We start from the raw sequence: 22,882 nt of genomic DNA on the forward strand, positions 1-22,882 counted from the left end.
TGTTAGTAACAGTGGGATGAACACTGCTGGATAGTTAGCAGCCTCAGTAATTCTGAGCTGCCAACCATCAGGTGGATGAGCTTATAGCAGGAACACAACCTAGAGAAAGGACTTCCCAAGCTAGGATCTCATCATCAGTCACCCACTGGACATTAATCAAGGGTTTAACAAAACACCTGCCCACAATTTCCACTTCTGTGGTATTAGAGACTTGTGGTCAACTGTGGATGCGAAATCCTAAATGGAAAGTTTCAGAAATAACTAAGTTTTACATTGCATATCGTTCTGATTGACACAATGAACATTTGCATCATTCTACACCTTCCTGCCTGGGATAGGAGTCCTGTGGCTCCACATTGTATATGCTACTAGGCATCAGTAACTTATTAGCCATCTTTGTTACTGGCTCAAGTATCAGCCCGACTATCTCAGCATTGCAATGCCTGCAATACTAAGTACTACCTGTTATTCTCATTAATGTGTGTGTGCATGATGCATGTATGTGAGCACTCTGGCACAGGTCAGAAGACAATTTGAAGAGTCAATTCTTTCCTTCCAACTTTATGTAGGATTCAAATCACCAGTCTGGCATGGCAAAGTGCCTTTATCTGCTGGGCAACTCAGTCATGTGAACCTCTCTGTGTCTAACTAACATACAGGTTAAACTTCACCATAGATTTGTACAGGAAGAAACATACTATATATCAGACTCAGTACAGCTCATAGTATTGGCCATTTGCTGGGCAGCTTGGAGCAATTTCCCTACAGATAAGGGTGAACCCGCTATAACATTAACGGGGTGTGTGTGTGTGTGTGTGTGTGTGTGTGTTAGTCTCTCGATGCAATCTAGACAACACTTAGCTCTTGCATTGAGTTTGCTAATTAAACAGCAAAGTGGCTTCCATACTTCAGGAGACTAAGAACATGAGGCATTTCCAATTTCATTACTTCACACCTACTCCTAATCCATCCCCCAAAATGATCTGGGGGCTTGGGATACAACAGAGTGGTAGAATACTTTGCCTAACATCACTGAAGCCCCAAGACCAACCTCCAGTACCACAGCAAGAACAATCAACCAAAAGGGAACCATGTTGTGCAGGGAGGCAACTGCGTTGAAAGCTGAGGCAGAGGACCACAAAGTCCTGCATGGGCTACAAAGTAAGCTCAAGTTGGCCTGCAACTTAGTGTCTCAAACCAAAAGTAACAAGAGGGTGGTACTCACGCAGTAGAACCAAGGCCCTCTAAATTCAACCTCAAGGCTGCCAAAAAAGAAAACATTTTTTAACCCTACAGCTCTTATTCACACACCTATCACTACACTAATTTTTGAGAACCATCACTTCATTTCACACACCCAAAAGCAAGTTGTAAATTCTGCCTACAGGACAAAGTATTTTACACAGAAACTATTTGAGAGAGAGAGAGAGAGAGAGAGAGAGATTGCTCCGATTTACCAAGGTGGGAAAAAGAAAGTGTTCGGGTTTTGTTGTTGTTTTGATTGGTTTTTTGGTTTGTTTTTTTTTTAATAAAAGCTCAGAATGGAAAGCCTGGGTTCACAGCAGGGTAATGTTCCTTAGGTGTAGAGAGTTTATCCCTTCTTCCACCTCGGCGCGTTCTTCTCTCATTGTCAACAAACAGGGGACCCACGAGAGATCCAAGGAGGCCAGCGCCCCTGCAGTAAAGGACCTGAGGCGCCCGGGAAACTACGGCGCTGCAGAGACCAATGAAGACAGAGAGCGGGGAGTGACGGAGCGGGAGAAAACTTTGCAGCAGCAACTTCGCAAATGCCAGCCCTCGGGCGCGAAGAGGGCGGGGACAGCGGCCTAGCGGAGGGCGCAGGGGACCGGCTGGGCCTGGGCTCTGGGACCACAGTCGCCCGAAGTCTGGGTTCCGTCTGTGGCTCAGCGAGGACACCCGCCAGGTCCGGGCCCGGAAAGGAGACGGCGGTGGCAGTGCGAGGCGCGCCCGGGCACTGCCAGGGGGTCCCCTCAAACCCAGGCTCCCGGATCCCCGCAGTGCTCCCGGCCTCGGCCGTTCCTACCTTCCTTGGCTTTCTTCCTCCGGGCCAGCGTCCCTCCGAGTTTCCCCAAGAACGAGTCATCCTTCTTGCGGGACGGGGGCGACTTGGGGGTTGGAGATTTGGGGACCGAGGGCGACTTCTGCGGGGAGGTGGCCATGGCGGCGGGACGCGGAGCTGGAGCTGGGCGGCCGCGGCGGGCGGCGGCGGGACTGAGGCTGCGGCTTTCCAAACGGAAGCGGAATTATTCCAGGCATTTGAGGCAGCTCGCTCGCCTTTCCCGTCCCTCGCTCCCTCCCTCGCGCCGCCCTCCGCCCTGCAAGGAGCTGCTGCGCCTGGGGCCCCGTGCCCCGGGCTGTCCTGGTTGCGAGGATGCTGAGGCCTGCCGCTTGCTGGGGTCTATGCATGCGGGGGCACGTGCATGCAAGGCGGACATGAAGCCTTATCTGGAGTGTGGAAGCTTTCATTTCTCTCCTGGCTTGCATACAACACACACAGACACACACACACACACACACACACACCACACACACACACACACACACACACACACACACACCACACACATACACACACACACACACACACACACACACACACACACACACAGACACACACACACACACACACACACACACACACACACACACACACACACACACACACGGCCTTGCTGGGGTTCGCTTGAATGGGTCCCTGTGTTGCTAGCATTCTCATGTCCTGTGCTCATGAAGAAGTCAACGAACCAAAATGGGCTCTGGTCCCAATAGACTTCTGCAAGAATCTTCAGACTTCGACCCTTTCTCTACACTCAACTGAAGCTGGACATCCAAGATGGCAGAGGCCAGTTTATTCTTGCGAGGCATCCATGGGTCTGGTATCATAATGCTTGTATGAAAAGACCAGATGTAGAAACACAAGCGAGGCAAGCACAACCATGGACTCCTGCAAGACACTCATCCTCCATAGCCAAAAGCAATAGAGTTAGTTCCAGACTCTCTTGGCCTGACATTGGAGTCACTCGGGGCAGTTGCAAAGACTCATGCTGGTGATATTTAAGAGACATAGTTTATTGTGCTTCTTTGATCTAAGTTCTGGCTTGGGCTTTTGTGTTTGCCTATCTTTCCCATACTTACAGGGTACCTTGGTAGCTCACCAGTCAGAAGAGTTAATTACTATTTCCACAGCTCCTTCCTTGGTGAGACAGAAATAAATATCTACTCCTTCTTACAAAGCACCACCAACAAACTACAATTCCACTGAAGTCAAATTTGGGGGACCATTGAGGTTGTCAGACTTAGTTACAGAGCCTGGGTAAGGGGTGACCCCAAAGCAGCCACACCACTGCAAAGTCCTACCCTAGCATAGATGGATGAGTTCTCCTAACTATATAAAGGGAGCCCCCTTCAGCTACTGTTCCACAGCCCACTACTCTAGTACCTCCAGAGACCACATGCAATTAGGGCAGAATTACTTATGGGGGTTGCAGGAGGGAGTGGCCAGAATTGAGCCGAGAATCCAATAACTCTCCTGGCTTCCTCCTTCTGTAAGGAAACATCTATAAGAAAATAGGGCAGGTCTCTAGGTGTATTGTGGAGGGCAGGGGGTGGAGGGTAGGGAGTGGGGTGTGTGGGAGGGTTCAAGTACTCACAACTGCTTAGAGGAAGATGATGAGTGTTTTGCTCTGAGGACGATGCTCTACAACACACACACACACACACACACACACACACACACACACACACACACACACACAGAGAGAGAGAGAGTCTTCCAGCCATGCTGATAGAAGAGTTTGGACTGAGCTTGAGAAGCTGTGGTCCAGTGGTGGGCACTAGGCTGCTAATCATACTGCATCCTGGCAGGGGTGTCTGTTTTCAACCACAGGCATGTTGATGAGTGACATGCATGCTGATAAGGGGCACATGACTCTTAGCTTACTTCCTATTGCTCAGATAAAGAATAGAATCAGAAACAACTTGGTGGGGAGTGGGGTATTTCACCTCTTAGGTTGTAGTCCATCATGGAAGGAAGTCAAGGGAGGAACTGAAGCAGAGAACATGGAGGAACACTGCTTGTTGGCTAGTTTCTCCTGGCTTGCTCAGTTTGCTTTATTATACAACACAGGAACATCTGCCCAAAGGTGGCACCTCACATAATGGGATGGGTTCTTCATATCAATCATCAATGAAGAAAATGCCTCACAGTCTTGCTTAAGGCCAATCCGATGGGGACATTTTCTCATTTGTGATTCCCTCTTCTCAGATGACTGACTCTAGCTTGTCTCTAGCTTGTGACAGGTTGACCAAAAAAAAAAAAAAAAAAAAAGCAACACAATATGCCCTCAGAGAGACAGAGGGCCTTATCTGGCATACGTGTGTGTGTGGGGGGGGAGGTGTGTGTGTGTGTGTGTGTGTGTGTGTGTGTGTGTGTGTGTGTGACTCCAGGCACCCAGAAGTGAGAATAAAGGAGTGTTTTCAAGAGTCTATATGGGCCAGACATGATAGTACACACCCATAATCCTAGCACCCAGGAAGTGAAGGCAGGCAGGAGAAAAGGATTAATCTCACTGGCTAGTGAGATAGTCTCAAAATAAAGGCCATGTGATAGTCTAATCATTGGAAACTCATGGGATCTTGCATCTTTTCCATCCTCACATGAAGTTCCTGCAAGGCCGGCTGTACTTCCATCCAAGGAGATACTGCTACTAAAGCCTTCTTGAAACCATCCACCATTGTGTGTTCTAACCCATACACTGACTAGCAGCAGTTTCTGAGATCCTCAGGGTCCCAGCAGAGTGTGGATTCACTTATGTCTGCTCAAGAGTTGCCATTTCACCTTTTCTTAACATAATAATTTTCCTGGTGCCTCTTACCAAAGATATATAGCAAGACCTTGTTTCCAATAAATAAAGGTGGGGGGAGTAAGATGGCTCAGAGGGTAAAGGTGCTTGCTGCCAAGCCAGACCACCTAAGTTCAATCCCTGGGCTCCACAAAGTAGAAGGTCCTTTGCTTTCTACATAAGCACCATGAGGCTTGTACGCAACTAACTGGTCCACAATTAAATCTTAAAATGCATTAAGTAATAAAAAATAAAAGAGTAAGCTACAAACAGACCCAAAAGCATAATAAGTACATAAAATAACAAAAAAGTCTTTGTAGGGTGTAAAATATAGAAATCAAATTAAAATAAGCAAAAGAAGTCTTTCTACTGGGAGGGGAGTAGACAGTATTGAATGTCTTCAGGTCCAGCCACTCCTTGTGAAGAAGTAAAAGAATACATTAGACATTAGGGTTTGGCAAATGGAGGATGGTGCAGTATAACCCCTGGGAGAATACTGGAAAAGTAAGATTTTAAGATAATGGAGTGAAAATTGGCATCTTGGAGCTTGGTTCAGACAGAGTTCATAAATTGTGTGTGCAATCTTTACTTGTCACATAGTTGTCAATTTTACTTTTACAGTGTTTTCCTTTTAACAAGATCATATTTCTTCAAAGCTAAGGATGAAGGCTAGCTAGTCATCTCAAAACAGGTTACAGTAAAACTCAAAAGGCTCATGCCAGGGGAAGGTTTCCCTACAAGTGAATGTTACAGATTGAACAATGTCCCCTCAGGGAACCCTACTTGGAAACAGGATTATTGAAGACACAGTTAGAATGACCTCAGACCCTTTTTGGACTCTAAATTACTAGTGGTGGTCTTTGAAGGCCATTCTGCCAGGGAGCATATCCCTGAAGTACGGTGGCCAGCCAATCCAAGAAGGCTGATGTCTTTATGAGACGAGGAACATCTGGACACAGGCAAGCACAGAGGGGACATGATAGGAAGCAGATGGTCACAAGCCAAGGAGTGCTTGGCAGAGGCATAGAAGTGTCCTGACATAGAATCTCCAGGCATCCTGGCTCAACAGACACCAGGTTTTGGACTTCCAGTGTCTACATCCAAGGAAAGTTGATCTCTATTGCTCTAAGCCACCAAGTTCTTGGTCCTTTATGTTAGCAGTGCCAGGAAGCTAACGCACATCTCCGAGTCATGTGACTGTAACCTGGGATGAGCATTTTACAAGCACTCTGGGTCCCAATCTGTAACCAAAAGTTGATAACCACAGTGACATACATGGGGAGGGAGCAGAAGAGCCTGCAAGAGTCTTTTGGGAAGCTCTCTGATCATGGATAAGGAGATGTGCTTCCAGGATGAAGGCCATGTGTCTGATAAGAATCTGGAAAGTGGGGCACGGGCACAGTTCTTAGGTGAGGGGTCATCTATATATCCTCCTTAGGAACTCTGGGGTCTTAGCAGGAGCCTTTGAAGGCCAATCTTCTGGCATGTCCTCTGAAGAATAATGAGTCCAGGAAGACCGGTGTCCTTTTGAGGAAAGGAACATCTGAGTACAGGCATATCCTGGAGTTGTTAGGGAGGTTATAAAAACCTTGCTGTGCACACTCAAGTACTCTGGGATTGTAGTGGTGGCCTTCTAAGGCCAGCCTGCCAGTGATCATGAGAAGTATGCAGAAAGAGGATGGGAGGCCTCAAGCATGTTTTAGAACATGGTAGACTGAGGGTGGAATGAATTTTCTTTTGTTTTCTGAGACAGGGGCTCACTGTGTAGCCCTGACTAGCCTAGAACTCACTGTAGTGACCAGGCTGGCCTCCAACCCACAGAGATCCATCTGCCTCTGCCTCTCAAGTGCTGGGATTAAAGGTACACAACACCACATCCAGCCATAGGTGAGATATCTTCGAGAGTTACATGGATGCACTTAGTGATATCCTTTAGGAGTCTCGCAATGAATATAGACATACAGAGGGATTTCTTTATTGTGGGAATTCATTTCGCCAATAGCTTTGGGGTACCAGACTTAGGGTGTGGCTTCTTGTCTGTGGACTTGACTGCTTAAAAGAAGAAAGAGGAGGTCATGTGCTCGATTGGGTTGTGGAGATTGGGTCAAGAAGTGTGAAACAGTGTGTGGTTGGTTCCTAGCTCCTTTGGACCAAATGAAAGGACTCTGCAACTGGTTATACCTTGTCCTGTATCAGTGAGTCTATTTCCCCATAGCACTCCTTAATAAATTTATATAAATATATATCTTTGTGGTTCTCATATATATATATATATATATATATATATATATATATATATATATATATTCCCCTGAGTATAATAGCTGACTACCAGCTACAAAGACAAATCTCTAAAGTCAGTAGCTGAGACATAAATCATCCAGTGGATGACTAGAGAACATGGTTAAGAACAGTAGCAGCAGCTAAACTTGTGTGTGTATGAATACATGTTGTGAATGTGTAAATGCACATGTGTTTGTGAGTAAGTGTTGTAGAACATGGTTATCCAAGCGAAGCAGGTGTGATCTTCATCAGATCAGCTGTGCTTCTTTTCAAATACCCGTCACAAATGGGCCTGTGAACTGTTGACATTCCCTCATAGGAATGGGAGGGGAGGGTCACTGGAGTCTCACCTAATAGTCCAGCCACTCTTCCCAGCCATTTGTTTGCAATCCTGTCTAATGGCACATGGTCTCTGGCTGGGGAAGCGATAGAGTATATAGACTAGGAAAGATTAACAGAAAGGGACCTTAGGTGTGCACTATGGGAAGCCATCGTCCTTCCTAGGTACAGACTTTACAGTGGTTGCTTTAAGTGCCCCACGCTCCTGCCCTGTAAGGAAGCCCCATGAACTCATTGGTTTCCCTGGGTGAACTTTGGTTTTTCCTTGACCTTATAATGAGTGGGTAGATGTTTACATCTGTTCTGGAAGAAAAAAATCTCATTACAGTTCACACACAACTGCACATTTGAGTACATGGAAGCCAGAGAAGGACAGCATAATCCACTTTGGTTTTTTGTTGTTATTTTTGAGACAGTGGCTCTCATTGATCTGGAGTTGTCATTTTGGCTAGGCTGGCTGGTCAGTGAGTCCCAGGGAATTACATGTATGTCTCTATCTCCCCAGTGCTGGGATTCAAGCCCCAAGCACCTAGCTTTTAAGGACAAAAGGACTCAGGTTGAGTAGCTTTACAATTGGATCTCACACTGTGGCATGGACTATCATCCCCAATCTCTCCTCTGCCACTTCCCAGATCAATGTGTCTTGGAACCAAGATTTCTCCGCTATGGTAGTAACTGATTCCTTCCACACCCCATCTCCAGACTTGTGTGGCCAGCAGGAAAAAGAGTGCCTGCACCAGTGTTTGCTGAAGAGATACTAACACTATTAAGAGCTGAGACATTTCCTTTCATGGAGGAAGGTCAGGAGTGTGTGAAATGGAACTAAATCTGAAGGTGGCTCTTTGGGAAACCCTGAAGGGTGGGCTTGAAGCATTGCTGGCTAGTGGGCAAGGAAGGGGCTGGACAGCGGGTAATCAGAGAAAGATGACCCCAGGGCAGTTTGCACACAAGCCATTACCCAAGGGACAGTCCTGTAAGGAGAGCACCACCTGACCTGATGTCTGCCTATGTCTCCCATTACAGGAAACTGCTCCTCTGACCTGAAACTCTGTGGGTCCTTTTTTGGCTCTGCTGTTGGGACTGAGCCACTGAATCCAATTACAAAGTTAAATGCTGGCTGTTCCCATTTTAAAGTGTTTTTAAGATTTATTTATTTTTATATAATGTATATGAGGGTTTTCCTGAATGTATGTTTGTACACCATATGCATATCAGGTGCACATGATGCCAGAAGGCTTCGAATCCCCTGGAACTGCAATTACAGATAGTTTTGAGCCACCATATGGGTGCTGGAATCAAACCCAGATCCTCTGCAAAAGCAGCAAGTGTCCTTAACCTCTGAGCTTCCTCTCCAGCCCTGTGATTCCCATTCAAAAACTATATACAGCCAGAACCCTTGAGACAGGCAGGTGTGGTGGGGGGACCAGCCCCATGTCACAGATGGTGACATCAAGGCACAACAAGTTTTTGGGGCATCCTGGGAGCAGCACTGAGCAGGAGCTAGAATCCTAATCTAGCTACCTCTCTCTCGGGGACTGTGTTTAGAAAGGATATACTTATTGAACTGCTGGATTACTTCAAAATTATTCTCCTAAGGTCTTATTTACACATGCATGCATGTGAGTGCTACACACACCCATATCCGTGCACACATCAAATTACTATTATTCTAGGATTCGGAGGGGACTGGTCATGTGCCACCACTGCTCTTGGCTCCAGTGTGACACAGGACCATGAGAGCTTTTCCAATGACTAATGTCCCGCCTCCCTCCTGGAATGCCTTGACCTTCTACAAGTCTCCCTAAAAGCCTGCAAAAGTCACCTCTCCTCACACTCACCCCAAACCCTCTCTCAGTTCCTTTCTTGCATATCCCTCTTTGTTCTTTAGCACTGGATGTAATCCTTTCTTTAAAATGTATTTATTTATCATTGTGTGTACCTGTGTGTAGGTGAGTACATACAGCTATGCTCTCACTCTGGCATGCCACTGTCTTCTCTAATGCTTTCTTTCAGCCTTACTCCCTTGAAATAGGATCCGTCACTGAACTTGAAATTTGCCCTTTTGGCTAGGCCAGTTGGGCAGTGAGTCTGTCTCTACCCCACAAGTGCAACCATGCCTGGCTTTTACATAGGTGCTGGGAATATAAACCCAGGTCCCCATGCTTATATAGCAAGCATTCTTACCTGCTGAGCCATCTCTCCAGCACCCTTCTCATACCACACACACTATTTTTTGAGACAGGGTCTTATGTATCCAGGCTGGCCTGAAACTCACCATATGGCTGAGGCTGACTCTGAACTCCAGATCCTCATGCTTCCAGCTCCCAGGCATTGAGAAGACAGGTATGGGCCATCATGCCAGGCTAGGATGGAGGCATGATTTCATGACACCCACATCCTAACCTAGGTTCACAACTCCAGCAGTATGTGAGATTAAAAAAGAAAAAAAAAAAAGGCATCTTCCTAGCCTAGGGAGCATAGTAGTAACATGACCTTGTCCTCAACAAAGTTCATGCTATAGAACAGCACAGTTGGTGGGTGGGTGGCAGACAAAAAAAAAAAGTATAGCATCGAGTTTTAAGTGAGTTCAGGATTTATGTCAGGCTACATCTATAGCTATCCCAGGGAGCATGCAGCTTGTGGGCCTTGGGTTGGACTTTGGAGAGTTGCAGCAGAGCTAGTAACTTGACAGTTTTGGACTTCTATTTGGATGTTGGAACACACACACACACACACACACACACACACACACACAGAGAGAGAGAGAGAGAGAGAGAGAGAGAGAGAGAGAGAGAGAGAGAGAGAGAGAGAGAGAGAGAGAGAGAGAGAGAGAGAGAGAGAGAGAGAGAGAAAGCACAAAATACTGGATCAAGTGGCAGCCTGGACTGTGTTCCCAGGTTGACCTTGATGGGGTGAGTACCAGCATGTTTTTGTGAGGGCTGGTGATGGAAACCTATCTGAAACAGGAAGGGAAAGTGCAGGTAACACAAGGCAGGAAGCTGGAGGGGGTGCAGAGTAGGGCTGTACAGCCTGGAGATCTAAGCCCCAGACTCCTGAGGCCACAGCTGGGTTGGGTCGCTAGAGAGATGGCCATGACTGATGGTAATTAGTTGAGTGGCTGAGCCTCTTTTGTCTTGGGCTCATCCTCTGAGAATTCAGACAATGCTTACTCAGGATTGAAAGTTTCAAGACTAGACAGGAAGCTATGAGGCAGAGTTTATAGCACCCAACAGGTGCGGCCAGCTGAATTTGCAGTGACTGTCATGCTAGAGGGGGGTCTAGGGGCTGCCCTGGTCAACTGTGTTGTCATGGTTTTTGCATTCCTTCATTCCTTTTTTGTGATGCTGAGGGTCAAACCCAGAACATTATGTTTTCTTTTTCTTCCCCCTTTCTTCCTTTATGTCTTCCTCTGCTCCCCCTCATTCTCCCTATTCTGCAGAAATGAGCTGGAAGAAGGCTTGGGATGGTGGTCTGCAGCTAACAGATGTAGAAAGGCTGAGTCTGTCTGCCACTCAGGACCACTGAGAAGGCAGCTGAGCTCCAGAAGATTCCCAAACAACACCAGTCAAGCTTTTCCAAGGTGGCTGTCCCTGTCTCTTCACCTCATAGGTCAGACCTACAAAGCACTGATGACTACGAACATTTCCCATTGACAACCAATGAGAAAAGCAGATCCCTTTTGCAACTGTGGATCAGAGCTTTCTCATGATGCAGGGGGATTGAATGGAATGGGGAATGCTCCCAAGACTGACTGCTTAATGTCCCTATGTGGCCATCTAGGTGCATTATAATTTACATTCTATACATTTACATGTGCTGAGGTTAAGAATGAAGGCAAAACAAACTTGATCTTTAAAGATTGTGAACGGAAGAAAGCAGCCAGCTCTGTGCACAAGGGTGTGTACCTGGTGAATAATTGGAATTCAAAACCAGCCTTCTCCAGGCAAGAAAATGAGAGGACCTGGCAGGTTGGGTAAGAATGGCCTTGTCCCTCCCCTATGATGGCATTGAAAATACCTTTCTTTGTTGAGAGAACACACCTGAGCCAAGCTCTCTCCACCTCTCCCACTGGAATCCAGGTAAATCCTTCCAGGTGCCTAGTGTAATGAGAGGTCCCATGCTAATTTCCAGACTCCTGTACGAAATCAAGGCTTTGTACAGGTTCTTTCACCAGGAATAAAGAGATGAAATGAACGCTGCCCTCCGAGGGGCCAGGCAAGCCCACATGAATATGTTTTGATTCCCGAGACACAAAACCATTTATTTGAGGGTTCATTTCAGTATTTAGAGCCATGCACATATAACACGTTTCCATCAACATGAATAGCTACCAATTGTTGCAGCAGATTAATCTTTTACAAGCTTGTCAGCAGTGAGGTGAGGTGAAATAGGAGACTTTGCCCCACATGAACCTTCCGAGGACAATCAGTTCCCACATTGGATCTTGCCCACATCCATCAACCGCCACTTTCTCTATTTGTGCGATGGCGCCAGCTGCCCCTGCCACCTCTGCCCAGCTGAGGTGGTTTCTCTGATCAGCCACCTGGGTGGGGCACGCTGCCATTCTCAGTTTGGAAGGAGAAGCCTATCAATCTGCTGCCTGGGAAGAGAGACATCACTGAATTGTCATTTGCCCCCGCTCCCCAGCACAAAAAAAAAAAATCAGTTGCATCGCAGCTCATCAGAGTTGGCATCACCTGCCACTTCCTTTCTCAGTGGTAATTAACATGCTGCAGCTCGCCATTGATTGATTCCAAGCAGCCGGATGCTGCCAACAAGAAGGTCTAAATGAAATGGTACAACCTGATAGGATTTTTCACAGTTTTAGCAACAGGAACTGATTTTTATTGCCAGTCTACAGTAGTCAGAGAGAGAAGCATCAGGGAGAGAAGCTGATTTTGCTCTTTATGCTTGTCTTTGGGGATGGCAGTGAGTTCCTGACCTGTGTATCTCTGGAAATGAAGAAGAGAACAAATCTCTTTTGCGTAGCCTAGCACCCAGCACCCCATCAGCACTCAGAGAAGGCTGAATGAGTAGATCAATAGATGGACAGTTGGAGAGACCACACTTAAGAACAAGTCTTGATCCAGCATGGATAAAATTCTGAGCTTGTGACTATCAAAACCTGTTTGGCTTGATTTTGACACCGTGGGAGGCTGGCTGTGAAATATGACCCAAGGCTGAATCTTGATCTCAGTTTCTTCTTGACTTTCTACCCTGGGGCTCTTCTGTAGAGCAGGGCCAAATCCTTTTCCATTCCTGCTCCATTACACAGAGAAACTGTCTTCAAGATGTGCCTTGTGCATCTTGAGAGTCTAGAACATTCTCCATTGAAAGGAATCAAACCCCTTTAAGTAGCCCAGAAACCACAGTATAATAACCCAAGTATGACCAAGATTTCCTTCTCTCTTGCCCATTTTGAGAGAATCCCTTTTAATATAACTAGTTAAGAGATGTGCCAATTCTTTTTCACAATGACACCCTAGGTACCCTAACTCAAATCCTCTGTTAAACACATGCAGATATCAGACAGTGTGCTTTCATCTGACTGGAAATGAAAACTGGAGTCACACATCTTTTTCTCAAAATGAGCTCATTTGTATCCAATATTCTTCTCAATGCCTGGGGGCTGAAAAATATTTTTTGAGAAAAGGCCGACTATATCACCTTGGCTGACATGGGACTCATTATGTAAATCAGGCTGTCTTTGAACTCAAAGAGTTCCACCTGCCTCTGCCTCCTGAATGCTGGAATTAAAGGTATGCACCACTATGCATGGCTAAAAATATTATTTTGGAGATCTCCATACATCTTTATTACTATGCAAATCACTGCCTCAAACAAACTTCTCCACATTATGTTATGGTAATATCTTTGCTTTGAAAGGTCCTCCCCAAATGATAGCCTAGACGAATCAGAATGATGGGGAATCACAAGACCCATGTCCACTAAATATGCAAATAAATAAAAATAAATAGTTAAAATTGGAAGCATTTGTAGGTTAGTAGGTAGATAGGAAAATGCTCCCACTGTTCCCTAGTATTAGAACTGAATACACTGGGAGACTTGATTCTAGAAAATAAAAATAAAACAGAAAAAAGAAAGGAGAAACTGAGGGAGTAAAGGCAACTGTTGGACTTCAATGTCCCATAGAGGGTTGCACTTAACTACTCCCCCAAACACTGACTGACTGGGGACATCTATATGCATCTAGATGTGGCTTGTCCCCAGCCAGGTTGTACCACACAGACACCTTCTCAGATGGAAGTAATTAATGAGCCAACTTAGATTGAGAAAACTCCAGTCACCAGTTGCAGCCAACAGCTACAAAGCACCTTTGTCTAAAGAAACATTTAAATACTCATGGCTATGAGTGGCCAGATACACACCCAAGAGTCCTTCAGTGTCTTTCATCACTAGCAGGTTAAATCCATAAAAAGAGAACAATATCTTATGGCAAACACATCAACACTCTAACTCTTGTCTTCTTTTGTCCCTGTTTGCATTGTCCAAATATTCAAGGAAGCCCAACAACATGTTGACATGGCCACTCCATCCACAAACATTTTTTTTTTTTTTTGCAAATTTCAAAGGTCTCTCCCCACCCCATACACACACACACACACACACACACACACACACACACACACACACACACTCATGACTCAATTTGGAGTTCAATAAGCGTGGGCGCTGCCCTCAGTTCTACCTGGAAGTCAGAAGTGGTTTTGTCTTTGTTTCAAAGAGGTCATGCACTTAAGATGACCGTAGGTGACCATAGAAAAGCCGCCTCCCCTGGTACCGCAGTGTTTTTTTTTTTTTGTTTGTTTGTTTTGTTTTGTTTTGTTTTTTGTAGCAGTGTCAGCTTACCAGTGTTTTATCAACAAATGAAAGCTTCCCTTTCTGCCATCACCAAAGCTCCCTCAAAAAGCACTGTAAAACCGCTCATTTTCTAAAAGCACTTATTATGGGCTAGAAGCAGAGCATTGTGGGAACAAGAGGCTTTAAAGGTAGCAGATTTGGTGAAAACCAAAGAATCCTGCTGGCATGAACTTAAAGTTTTATTTCCTTTCTTCTTCTTTTTTTAAAATTAACTCTCATTGCTTATGTATATTATATTAAGGCTTATAAATATACCTGGTAAATTAAATTCACCCTGGATTGAATTAACACCTGCTATATGAGTTATTGGCTTTATTTAATCAGTAATCTCAGGCTTTCTCTGCTTTCTCTGGAAACACAATTTAAATATTAAGCTAATCTTTAAACTGCTGCTGCTGTGTCCTGACATTTGGAAACTGGTCAGCCATGCAAAAAAGACAAATATGGGCGTATTAATGAAAAGGCATTTCTTAAAAGTCTTAAAAACATGTAACTCAATGAATTATAAAGAAAAATGACAAAGGCAGCTGGGAGGTCAAGCCTGTGTGACTTTCCAGGGAGCAAACAATGCTGGTCGTCTGCCAAGATCACCTGCACTCTCAGGACTAGCTGTGTGAACTGCCAAGTTCAAGGGCCTTTGTCATTTTTTCAAGAAAGACTTTGGGAAAAATCTTGGGAAGCCATAACAGATATAAGACCTACAAGAGATGTTTGGTTTTTTTGAGACAGGGTTTCCTTGTGTAACACAGGATGGCCTGGAACTCACAGAAATCCTCCTGCCTCAGCTTTCTTCAGCAGGGATTACAGATGTGAACTACCATATGGAGCTCATAGAGAGGCATTTAATTTTCTTTCTTTCTTTCTTTTTTTTAAGCAGTAAGTTCCTGGGTGAGAAAGTGTGGTGTTCTTGGCTCCCTGGCTTCAGTGTGGGGGGAGGGCACCTCAAGTCCTGCTGAGCTGACAGCCTTTGGAGAGAACGAAGTTTTCAAAGTGTTGGTCTTGGGTTCTTTCTTTGACACGCTGTTCCTCTAGGGAATCCACAAGCTTGTTTCTTTGCTCAATCACCTGCATCATCTCCTTGAATATTTCTTTCTCCTCCTTTAGATCATTCTCATCTTTCTGGCCCTCTAAAGAAAGGAAGAAGAAAAAACAATGCTCCCGTAAGATTGGGTCCAGGGGAATTCTTAGCATGGGAGTTCACAATTGTTCTGGGCTTGATTACAAGGAAGTGAATTTAACGCTGGGGAGCTGCCCTTAAAGCCACAGAGGAGAAAGGTGAATGCTCTGTGCTGGAGTCAGCTCAGATTTCACATGTGTGCATTCGTGTGTGTGTGTGTGTGTGTGTGTGTGTGTGTGTGTGTGTGTGTGTGTGTATGCTCGCGTGCACATGCACGCATGTGGATTCATGTGTGTGCATTCCTCTGTGTGTGTGCATTCGTGTGTGCATGTGTTTGTGCATATGTGTGTAAATGAGTGTGTGGTGGGGAAGAGGCATCTGAGAGAAAGAGAACTAATGCAGCCATACCCTGTCGAGCCTCAAACCTCTTTCCCCTCCAAGGAAAACACCAAACAGAACGCTTTCCTAATCACATCTGAGCCACAGCAAACCAAAGTGCCCGCATCAGGGGCCCCTACATCAATGAGAGCAACACTTCTGCCATTTGTATATAATGATAAATTGTATTTTTGTTTTGTTTTAAACATTAAGTGTGTCTGTGTGCACCATTTTCTCTATCCCAGACTGGCGTCAAACTTGTTTTTAGCTGAGACTGGTCTTGAAATCCTGATTCTCCTGCTTCCACCTTTAAAGTACTGGAATTATAGGCATGCACCACCATGGCATGTGTGTGGAGGTCTAAGGACAACTTTCAGGAGTTGGTTCTTGGGTTCCACCTTGTTCTAGGCAAGGTCCCTCTTGTTCTTTGCTGCTGGGGTTACAGGCACGCCCTACCATGGCTGCCTTGCATACCTTTCTTAATAATGCTATATAGTGCAGTCCTATAGGGTTTCTTAGAAACAGAAATGGCTCAGGAGATGAAGGTACTTGCTATTAAGTCTAATGACCCGGATTCAATTCCTAGGACCCACATAGTGGAAGGAGAGAACAAACTCTCACAAATTGTCCTCTGACCTCCACAAATGTGCTGTGGCATGCCCCACCCCCCATGGATAAATAAAAGTGTAGTTTTCTAAAAAGAAAGAAATAGTCTGGGCTGGGTATATGGTGCTTGTCTGTGATTCCAGTACTTGGGAGATTGGGGAAGGCTGCAATTTAAGGCAGCTACAGAGGGAGACCTTGAATTAGAGAGAGAGAGAGAGAGAGAGAGAGAGAGAGAGAGAGAGAGAGAGAGGAGCTTGTAAATTACTTCCATGGGTGGGACATGAGTTTGTGATCTCCTGCTAAACTGGAGCCTAACTCTCACCTTGAGCTCAATATTTCTCTTCCCTGAGACTTGGTTTTCAAATCTTAAAATGGGAATAAAATAGTTAACCAAAAATGATGATTCTCAGTACCAGGTAACCCAGTGAGGCTGGGATAAAGCTGGCTCTATGAGATCTAGAAAACCTGTAAGATGCCAGTGTAAGAAAGTCATCATAGACCAGGCCCACAATCCCACAAACACACCTCAGAGTGAGACTCTTATGGCTGGAGCCAATGAATTCATAAAGCATTGTGGGACATTTGTCTCACGCACAGTGCCCCTGTCACAGTCCCAGCCCATGCCACCAGTAATTATCCTTACTACCATTTCTAGTGCCCAGCAGAGCCAGGTCTGGCTTCTCTGTGGCTCCCAACAACTTTTATGGTCCTCATGTTCTGTGATAACTGATCTGGCTATTGATGTCCCCGTTGAGATCACAATGGGGAGGGGCTGGTTTTTGCCATGTGCCGAACCTGTACTACCTTTTCCATAAATATTTGCTAAGTGAAAGGATAGCTAAGTAAATAGGACACCACTGTGCTTGCCAGGCATGGTGGCACATACCCAGAAACCTAGCAGGTGAGAGGCTGAGTGATATGGTTTTAATAGGAAAATCTCCCCCACAGGCTCGTGTGTTCAACACTTGGACCCTACCTGGTGGCATTGCTTTGGAAGATTTTCTGATCTTTTGGGAGGTGGGGCCTCACTGGAGGAACTGGGTCATTGATGGGAGAGGGATGAGATTTATAGTCTTGCCCTGCTTTCTGTCCCAATTCTGCTTCCTGCTCTGCTAAGAGCAGACAGATGCTGCATGCTCCTCCCACCATAGACCCACCAGTTATCATCCTTCCAGCTGTGAGGGACCTTGCTCCCTCAAAATGTGAGACAAAACAAACCTCTTCAGGTATTTGGTCACAGCTGTGAGAAAAGTCATGAATATACAGAGTCAAGAAGACCAGGTGTTCAAGGCCAGTTTGGACTACACAAGACTCCACCTTAATGAAAATGCATTTAAAAATTAAATAAATTGCTTTATTCCTATCAACACATGGGATGAAGGAGATGTAGCCCTCACAAGGGAATAACACCAACTGAGACCTCCTGGGCTTCAGGGGAGGTCAAGGAACAGGCTGGCTTTGTGCTCTGTTTCTCAAACTGGTGGCCGCACAGGTGGGATGGGGTCTTCACTCATATCTGTAGGGTGCCTTGCTCAAATGTCCTGGGGTGTGTGTGTCTTCAGCAGGGACCCCCAAATGTGCCCCATACTCACCATCCTTGAGCATTTTCTGTCGTAGTTTCTGCTCCAGTCTGCTCTGCTGATCTTCTAATTCTAGTTCTTGGGCCCTGAGTACAAGAATATGTTCCAACCATCAATAAGGGAATATGTGGAAATGGGAGTAGAGTTACTCATGGACAGTGGCTGGCACAGTCTTTTTCCCCATTAAAACTGACATCTTCTAATATCTCTAAATAGAAGGCATTGCTACTGCTGGGACCGCTAGAGGTGCCTAGAAAGATGACTGAGAGGTGCTGGATTTGAGAGATGATGAGACAGCTGGAGGGGGTGATGCTGGAGATCACCACACTGTTCTTTAGGGCTTGCCTCTGTGGGGACCAGCAGAGCAGGGCGTGGAGCTGAGTTCTCTTTGACAGACAACTGAGGACTTGACTTTTCAGAGCCTGGCGATGTCTCAGGCATTCCTCGTTGTGTAGCTCCCCAGATGCTGGCCCATGCATTATTGGTTGGACTCCTAAATGCCACTCTGGAATTCACCAGAGAGACAAGGACCTAGACAGATGTGGTGATGCCAAGAGGTGATAGTCAGAGTTACATGATCCTCAAGAAAAGACTGTAGAGAAAGAAAAGGGTTGAGGGGAGAAGTGCTAAATGGCCCCCAAGGGTTGAAGGGCACAGCAGCATATGCACCCTCACAAAGACTAGCGGGTGAGGGCCACTGCTCCAGGACCACAAAGAGAAGACCAAGGATTGAGATTGGGCCCTTCAGCTTCTCCTATAAGGACATTCTCCTTCCAGACCCGACCTATAGTTGCATGAGTGGCTGTGACAGTGTTGAGTCACTTTATTCTACCTCATCGCTGCCATTAGTTTTCATATTTATTTTTTTCTTTGTTTTTGAGTAAGGGTTTCATGTACTGCAGGCTGGCCTCAAACTTGCTATGTCACCCTGAATCTCTGCTCTCCCTGCCACCCCTTCTACCCACCCTGTGTACACTGCTGGTATTACACATGTGTGCCACTACCCCAGTAGTGCTGGGGATTGAACCCAGGGCTTTCTGCACCCTAGGCAAGCACTCTTAACAGTTGAGCTACATCTCCAGCCCTACTACTACTTTTACTTCTAAAGTTGGGGGCTGGAGAGATGGCTCAGCTGTTAAGAGCACTGCCTGCCCTTCCAAAGGTCCTGAGTTCAATTCCCAGCAACCACGTGGTGGCTCACAACCATCTGTAATGAGATCTGGTGCTCTCTTCTGGCCTACAGGCATACATGCAGGCAGAACACTGTATACATCACAAATAAATACATCTTTAAAAAATGTTGTCTGGGCTGAAGTCCCACCTTATTAATGACAACTGGACCCTCTGCAGGAGCTCAGAGGTAGAGCTCAGAGGTGGTGACAGCTCTCAGAGAGTCTCTGAGAGAAGCTTAATGACAAGGAGGCTTCTATAGGATCACCTTCAATGCCACGTTGAAGACCTGTTATTTCTGGGTGGCTCCCAGCCAATGACTAAGCATCATAGAGGTGTGAGACCTGGCAAGTCCTTCTAAACATGGAGCTCTCTGATGGGCTGTCTCCACTCTGATGTCTGCCTCGGTAGAGACTCAGAGCTATTCACACCAGGACTCCTCCTGCCAAGTCTCTGTCCTGTGTTTTTATAAGGCATCAGAACTGCAGTAGGGGCCCAAGACTCTACAACTACCTTGTCTTCTTTCTCTTTATCCTTCACAGGTGTCATCCTCATGTAATCTTACATACCACTCATTCCGTCTTCCCAAAGGGTCTGACCTGACATGCAAATCTAAGACATCACTCCTTGTTCATCCTCCAACCAAAACCTCCAACATGCCTCTGTCCAGTGCACATACCCTGGTTGTCCTATTTGACCTCTTATGGAGGAGAAAGTCCTTGGCCAGTCCTGTCTAGTGAAGCTTGCTTCTGGCTCTGGCCTGCAGCCTCAGGTGGTCTCCCTTCTCCCCAAGACAGACTCTTGCATCCTTCATGAAACTTTTTTTTTAAAGATTTATTTATTTATTTACTTATTAATTATATACAGTGTTCTGCCTACATGTATGTCTGCACACCAGAAGAGGGCACCAGACCTCATTATAGGTGGTTGTGAGCCACCATGTGGTTGCTGGGAATTGAACTCAGGACCTCTGGAAGAGCAGCCAGTGCTCTTAACCGCTGACCCATCCCTCCAGCCCATTCATGAAACTCTTGATGGATTTTCTTACTGCCATGTGGTCACTTCTCTGCCCTGCCCCTTCAACTTGTGAAGTGCTGGGGTTCTTGCCTTTCACTACCACGCCTGGCTATGGCCTATTTCTATAGAAACCAGCTGAGTTCCCAGTACAAAGATGTTTTTGATAAATTTCTGTTGAAAGGACTTTATGATTCAGATCTAACTCCAATGCAGACCATATGGCTGCATATAAGGCAGATATAGACACACATTATTTAATTCCTCTGAGGCTCATTATACTCATCAACAAAAAAAAAAAAAAAAAAAAGTCCAGAAGAAGCAAATGATTACTAGAGAGGATCCCCCCTTTTCCATTCCATGCAGATGGAGAGTAGTGAGTGTAACTCCTGGCCTCCTCCTCCAACCCCTCCCATCCTAATTCTCAGGTAGATTTTGGAAAAATAGATAAAGCATGTTCACCTAGCTTATCCTTCTCTCCCAGGCTCAGTCTATCTTCAACAAGCATGTGTTTGTTTTCAAGTCCCCTAGGCTTTGCTAGCTTTAGGCTGCTGGCTTCTTGTGGGTGGGAGGAGGGGCTGCTCTGTGTATTATAGGAAGAAAGCTTAGCATCCTTGGCCTGTATTCACTAGCCTTTAGTTGGAGCCCCACATGTGACAATCAAACACATCTTCCTGGCCTTTGCATAAGTAGCCTCTGGAGATATCGCCTCCCTCTCCACCCTTGAAACCTAAGGTCTAGGATAAAGCCTTTCCCCTAAGGATCAAGTAGGTCCACTTCCTTTTTTCATGAGGTAGATATATCCAATTGTTAGGTTTGGCTAAGTGTCATATGGGTTATTCAACCCATTCAGAAGACATGTCCACATCCTAAGTTCTGGAAATAGTGACTGTGATGTTACTTTACAAGGGGTCTTTGCAGACATGGTTAGGGACCTTGAGATGGCTAAATTCTAGATTCTATCAGCGAGCCCTCAGCCCAGTGAGACTTTCAAAGAGACAGAGGAGGTAACACAGACACACAGAGAATGCCATGTGGAGATGGAGTGACACAGCCACTACCAAAGAATACCTGGAGCCATAAGAAGTGGAAGAGGCAAGGAGGCATCCCTGAGAGTGTCTGGGAGAATGAGGCTCCCTTGGCACCTTCATGTGGACTTCTGCCTTCCAGACTGGGGAAAACGTTTCTGTAGTTGTGAGTCATCGTCTTCTTGTTAATAGTTTGTCAGGAGCCCTAAAAAGCTAATTAGCAAGCCAGCCTGGGTTTTCATCCTCAGCTAATTAGTCACCTATTTCTTGCCTGGTTCCTAACCTGGGCAGGGAAGAGTGGACCCTCTCTCTAAAGCTCCCCAGACGACCACTCAGCGTTGGAGTAAAAGTAAAACCAACATATAAATGAAAACTCCTACGGAGTTCTGGAGCTTAGTGGTTTACTCTCAGTACTGTTTTCTCTCTGTCCGGAATGCTGGCAGGTACAGCATCCTTTGTCTGTTTCAGGATTGTGTGTTTGATCATCTGACCAGGCCACCAGCCCTTTGTCTAAGAAGACACACAGACAGATCCCAGACAGCCTGTGGTCAGCCCTTCTTTCATTAAAGCTGCCAGGAAGTGGTCAGGCAGATTTCCCATGGTTCACATACAGGCCAAACACAGCTTCCCCACTGATGGTGTGTGACTGGGGACCAGGAATGGGCTGGCTGGCTGCTTGCTAGCTCCTTACCTGCTTCTAAAAACTCAGAAGAGATCTCGGGCCACTAAAGAGTCTTTCCACTAATGCCAGCATGATATGCAAGACACAAAACACCAATTTGCCTCAATCACTGTTCCGTATGCACAAAGAAGAAAAACCCTGGGACTCCAGCCAAGGACGGTGAGCCACCCGCTCCTGGTACCAGGCTGTTAGCACTCACTGTTATCTGTGTTGCCTTACTTACATGATCAGTAGCTCCGACTCATATCGCATTAATTTATTCTTCTCCAGAACCAGCTTAAACCATTCCTGCAAAAGCTGGGCTTCGTCCTGTGTCCCTGAATCTGCTTAAGAAATCAATGACAAATAGGTTAGATTGGCATTTCTCGCCCCATGATCAAACTGCTTCCGAGCCACTTTAGCAGGCCATGTTTGTGGCAAGCAGGGCTCGGCAGGAAGCAGCTCCTGGCACCCTGTGGATACATCAAGGTCATGGGCATCACAAATGAAACCCACCTGTGCCTCCTCTGGGGGAGTCCTCTTGGGCCTGGAGGACATGATTACTTCAATTCTAAGGTCACATGCCTGTGATGACTAATGTCCTACTACAAAGGACTCATCTCCTGCCTACTTGTATGTCCATAAAACTGACGTGCGGTTCTGCATCAGAGAAGCCCTAGCTGCCTGCTAGTGACCTTTTCTCATCCCATCACCCCTCTGTAAATCAAACTCATACAGAGTGCCCAGGTGGTGTGTGGTCCCTTCCCAGGCCAGGGATGCTCACACCACATTTGACCACAGGAAGGCGATGGACATTTTGATTTTTTTTCTCCTGAAGAAAAGCCAAATGATGAAAAAATTACAATTAGAATTGAGTCTCATGGGAGATAAATTTGTATTCCTATATTTTTTACAGCATAGATATTCCCCTTTATTAAACAGAGACATAATTGTACATCATG

The 22,882-nt window shown here is 45.9% G+C and overlaps 2 protein-coding genes across 2 annotated transcripts in view; both read right to left on the minus strand.

Moving 5' to 3' along the window:
- The window catches only part of Parva (parvin alpha), a 155,703-nt gene extending 153,458 nt beyond the window's left edge, over window positions 1-2,245 (minus strand). The window contains exon 1 of the mRNA XM_027410101.2: window positions 2,045-2,245. Coding sequence (XP_027265902.1) covers window positions 2,045-2,180 — 136 coding nt within the window. The 5' untranslated portion in view covers window positions 2,181-2,245. The remainder of the gene's footprint in view (window positions 1-2,044) is intronic.
- A 9,486-nt stretch (window positions 2,246-11,731) lies between these two features.
- Window positions 11,732-22,882, minus strand: part of Micalcl (MICAL C-terminal like) — a 53,801-nt gene continuing 42,650 nt past the window's right edge. Inside the window, exons 9-11 of the mRNA XM_035442287.1 lie at window positions 22,165-22,264; window positions 18,060-18,133; window positions 11,732-15,493 (exon numbers count right to left, since the gene is read on the minus strand). Of these exons, the coding sequence (XP_035298178.1) occupies window positions 15,309-15,493; window positions 18,060-18,133; window positions 22,165-22,264 (359 nt within the window). The 3' untranslated portion in view covers window positions 11,732-15,308. The remainder of the gene's footprint in view (window positions 15,494-18,059; window positions 18,134-22,164; window positions 22,265-22,882) is intronic.

The sequence above is a fragment of the Cricetulus griseus genome, chromosome 3, assembly GCF_003668045.3.
Source record: "Cricetulus griseus strain 17A/GY chromosome 3, alternate assembly CriGri-PICRH-1.0, whole genome shotgun sequence".
Taxonomy (NCBI): Eukaryota; Metazoa; Chordata; class Mammalia; order Rodentia; family Cricetidae; genus Cricetulus; species Cricetulus griseus.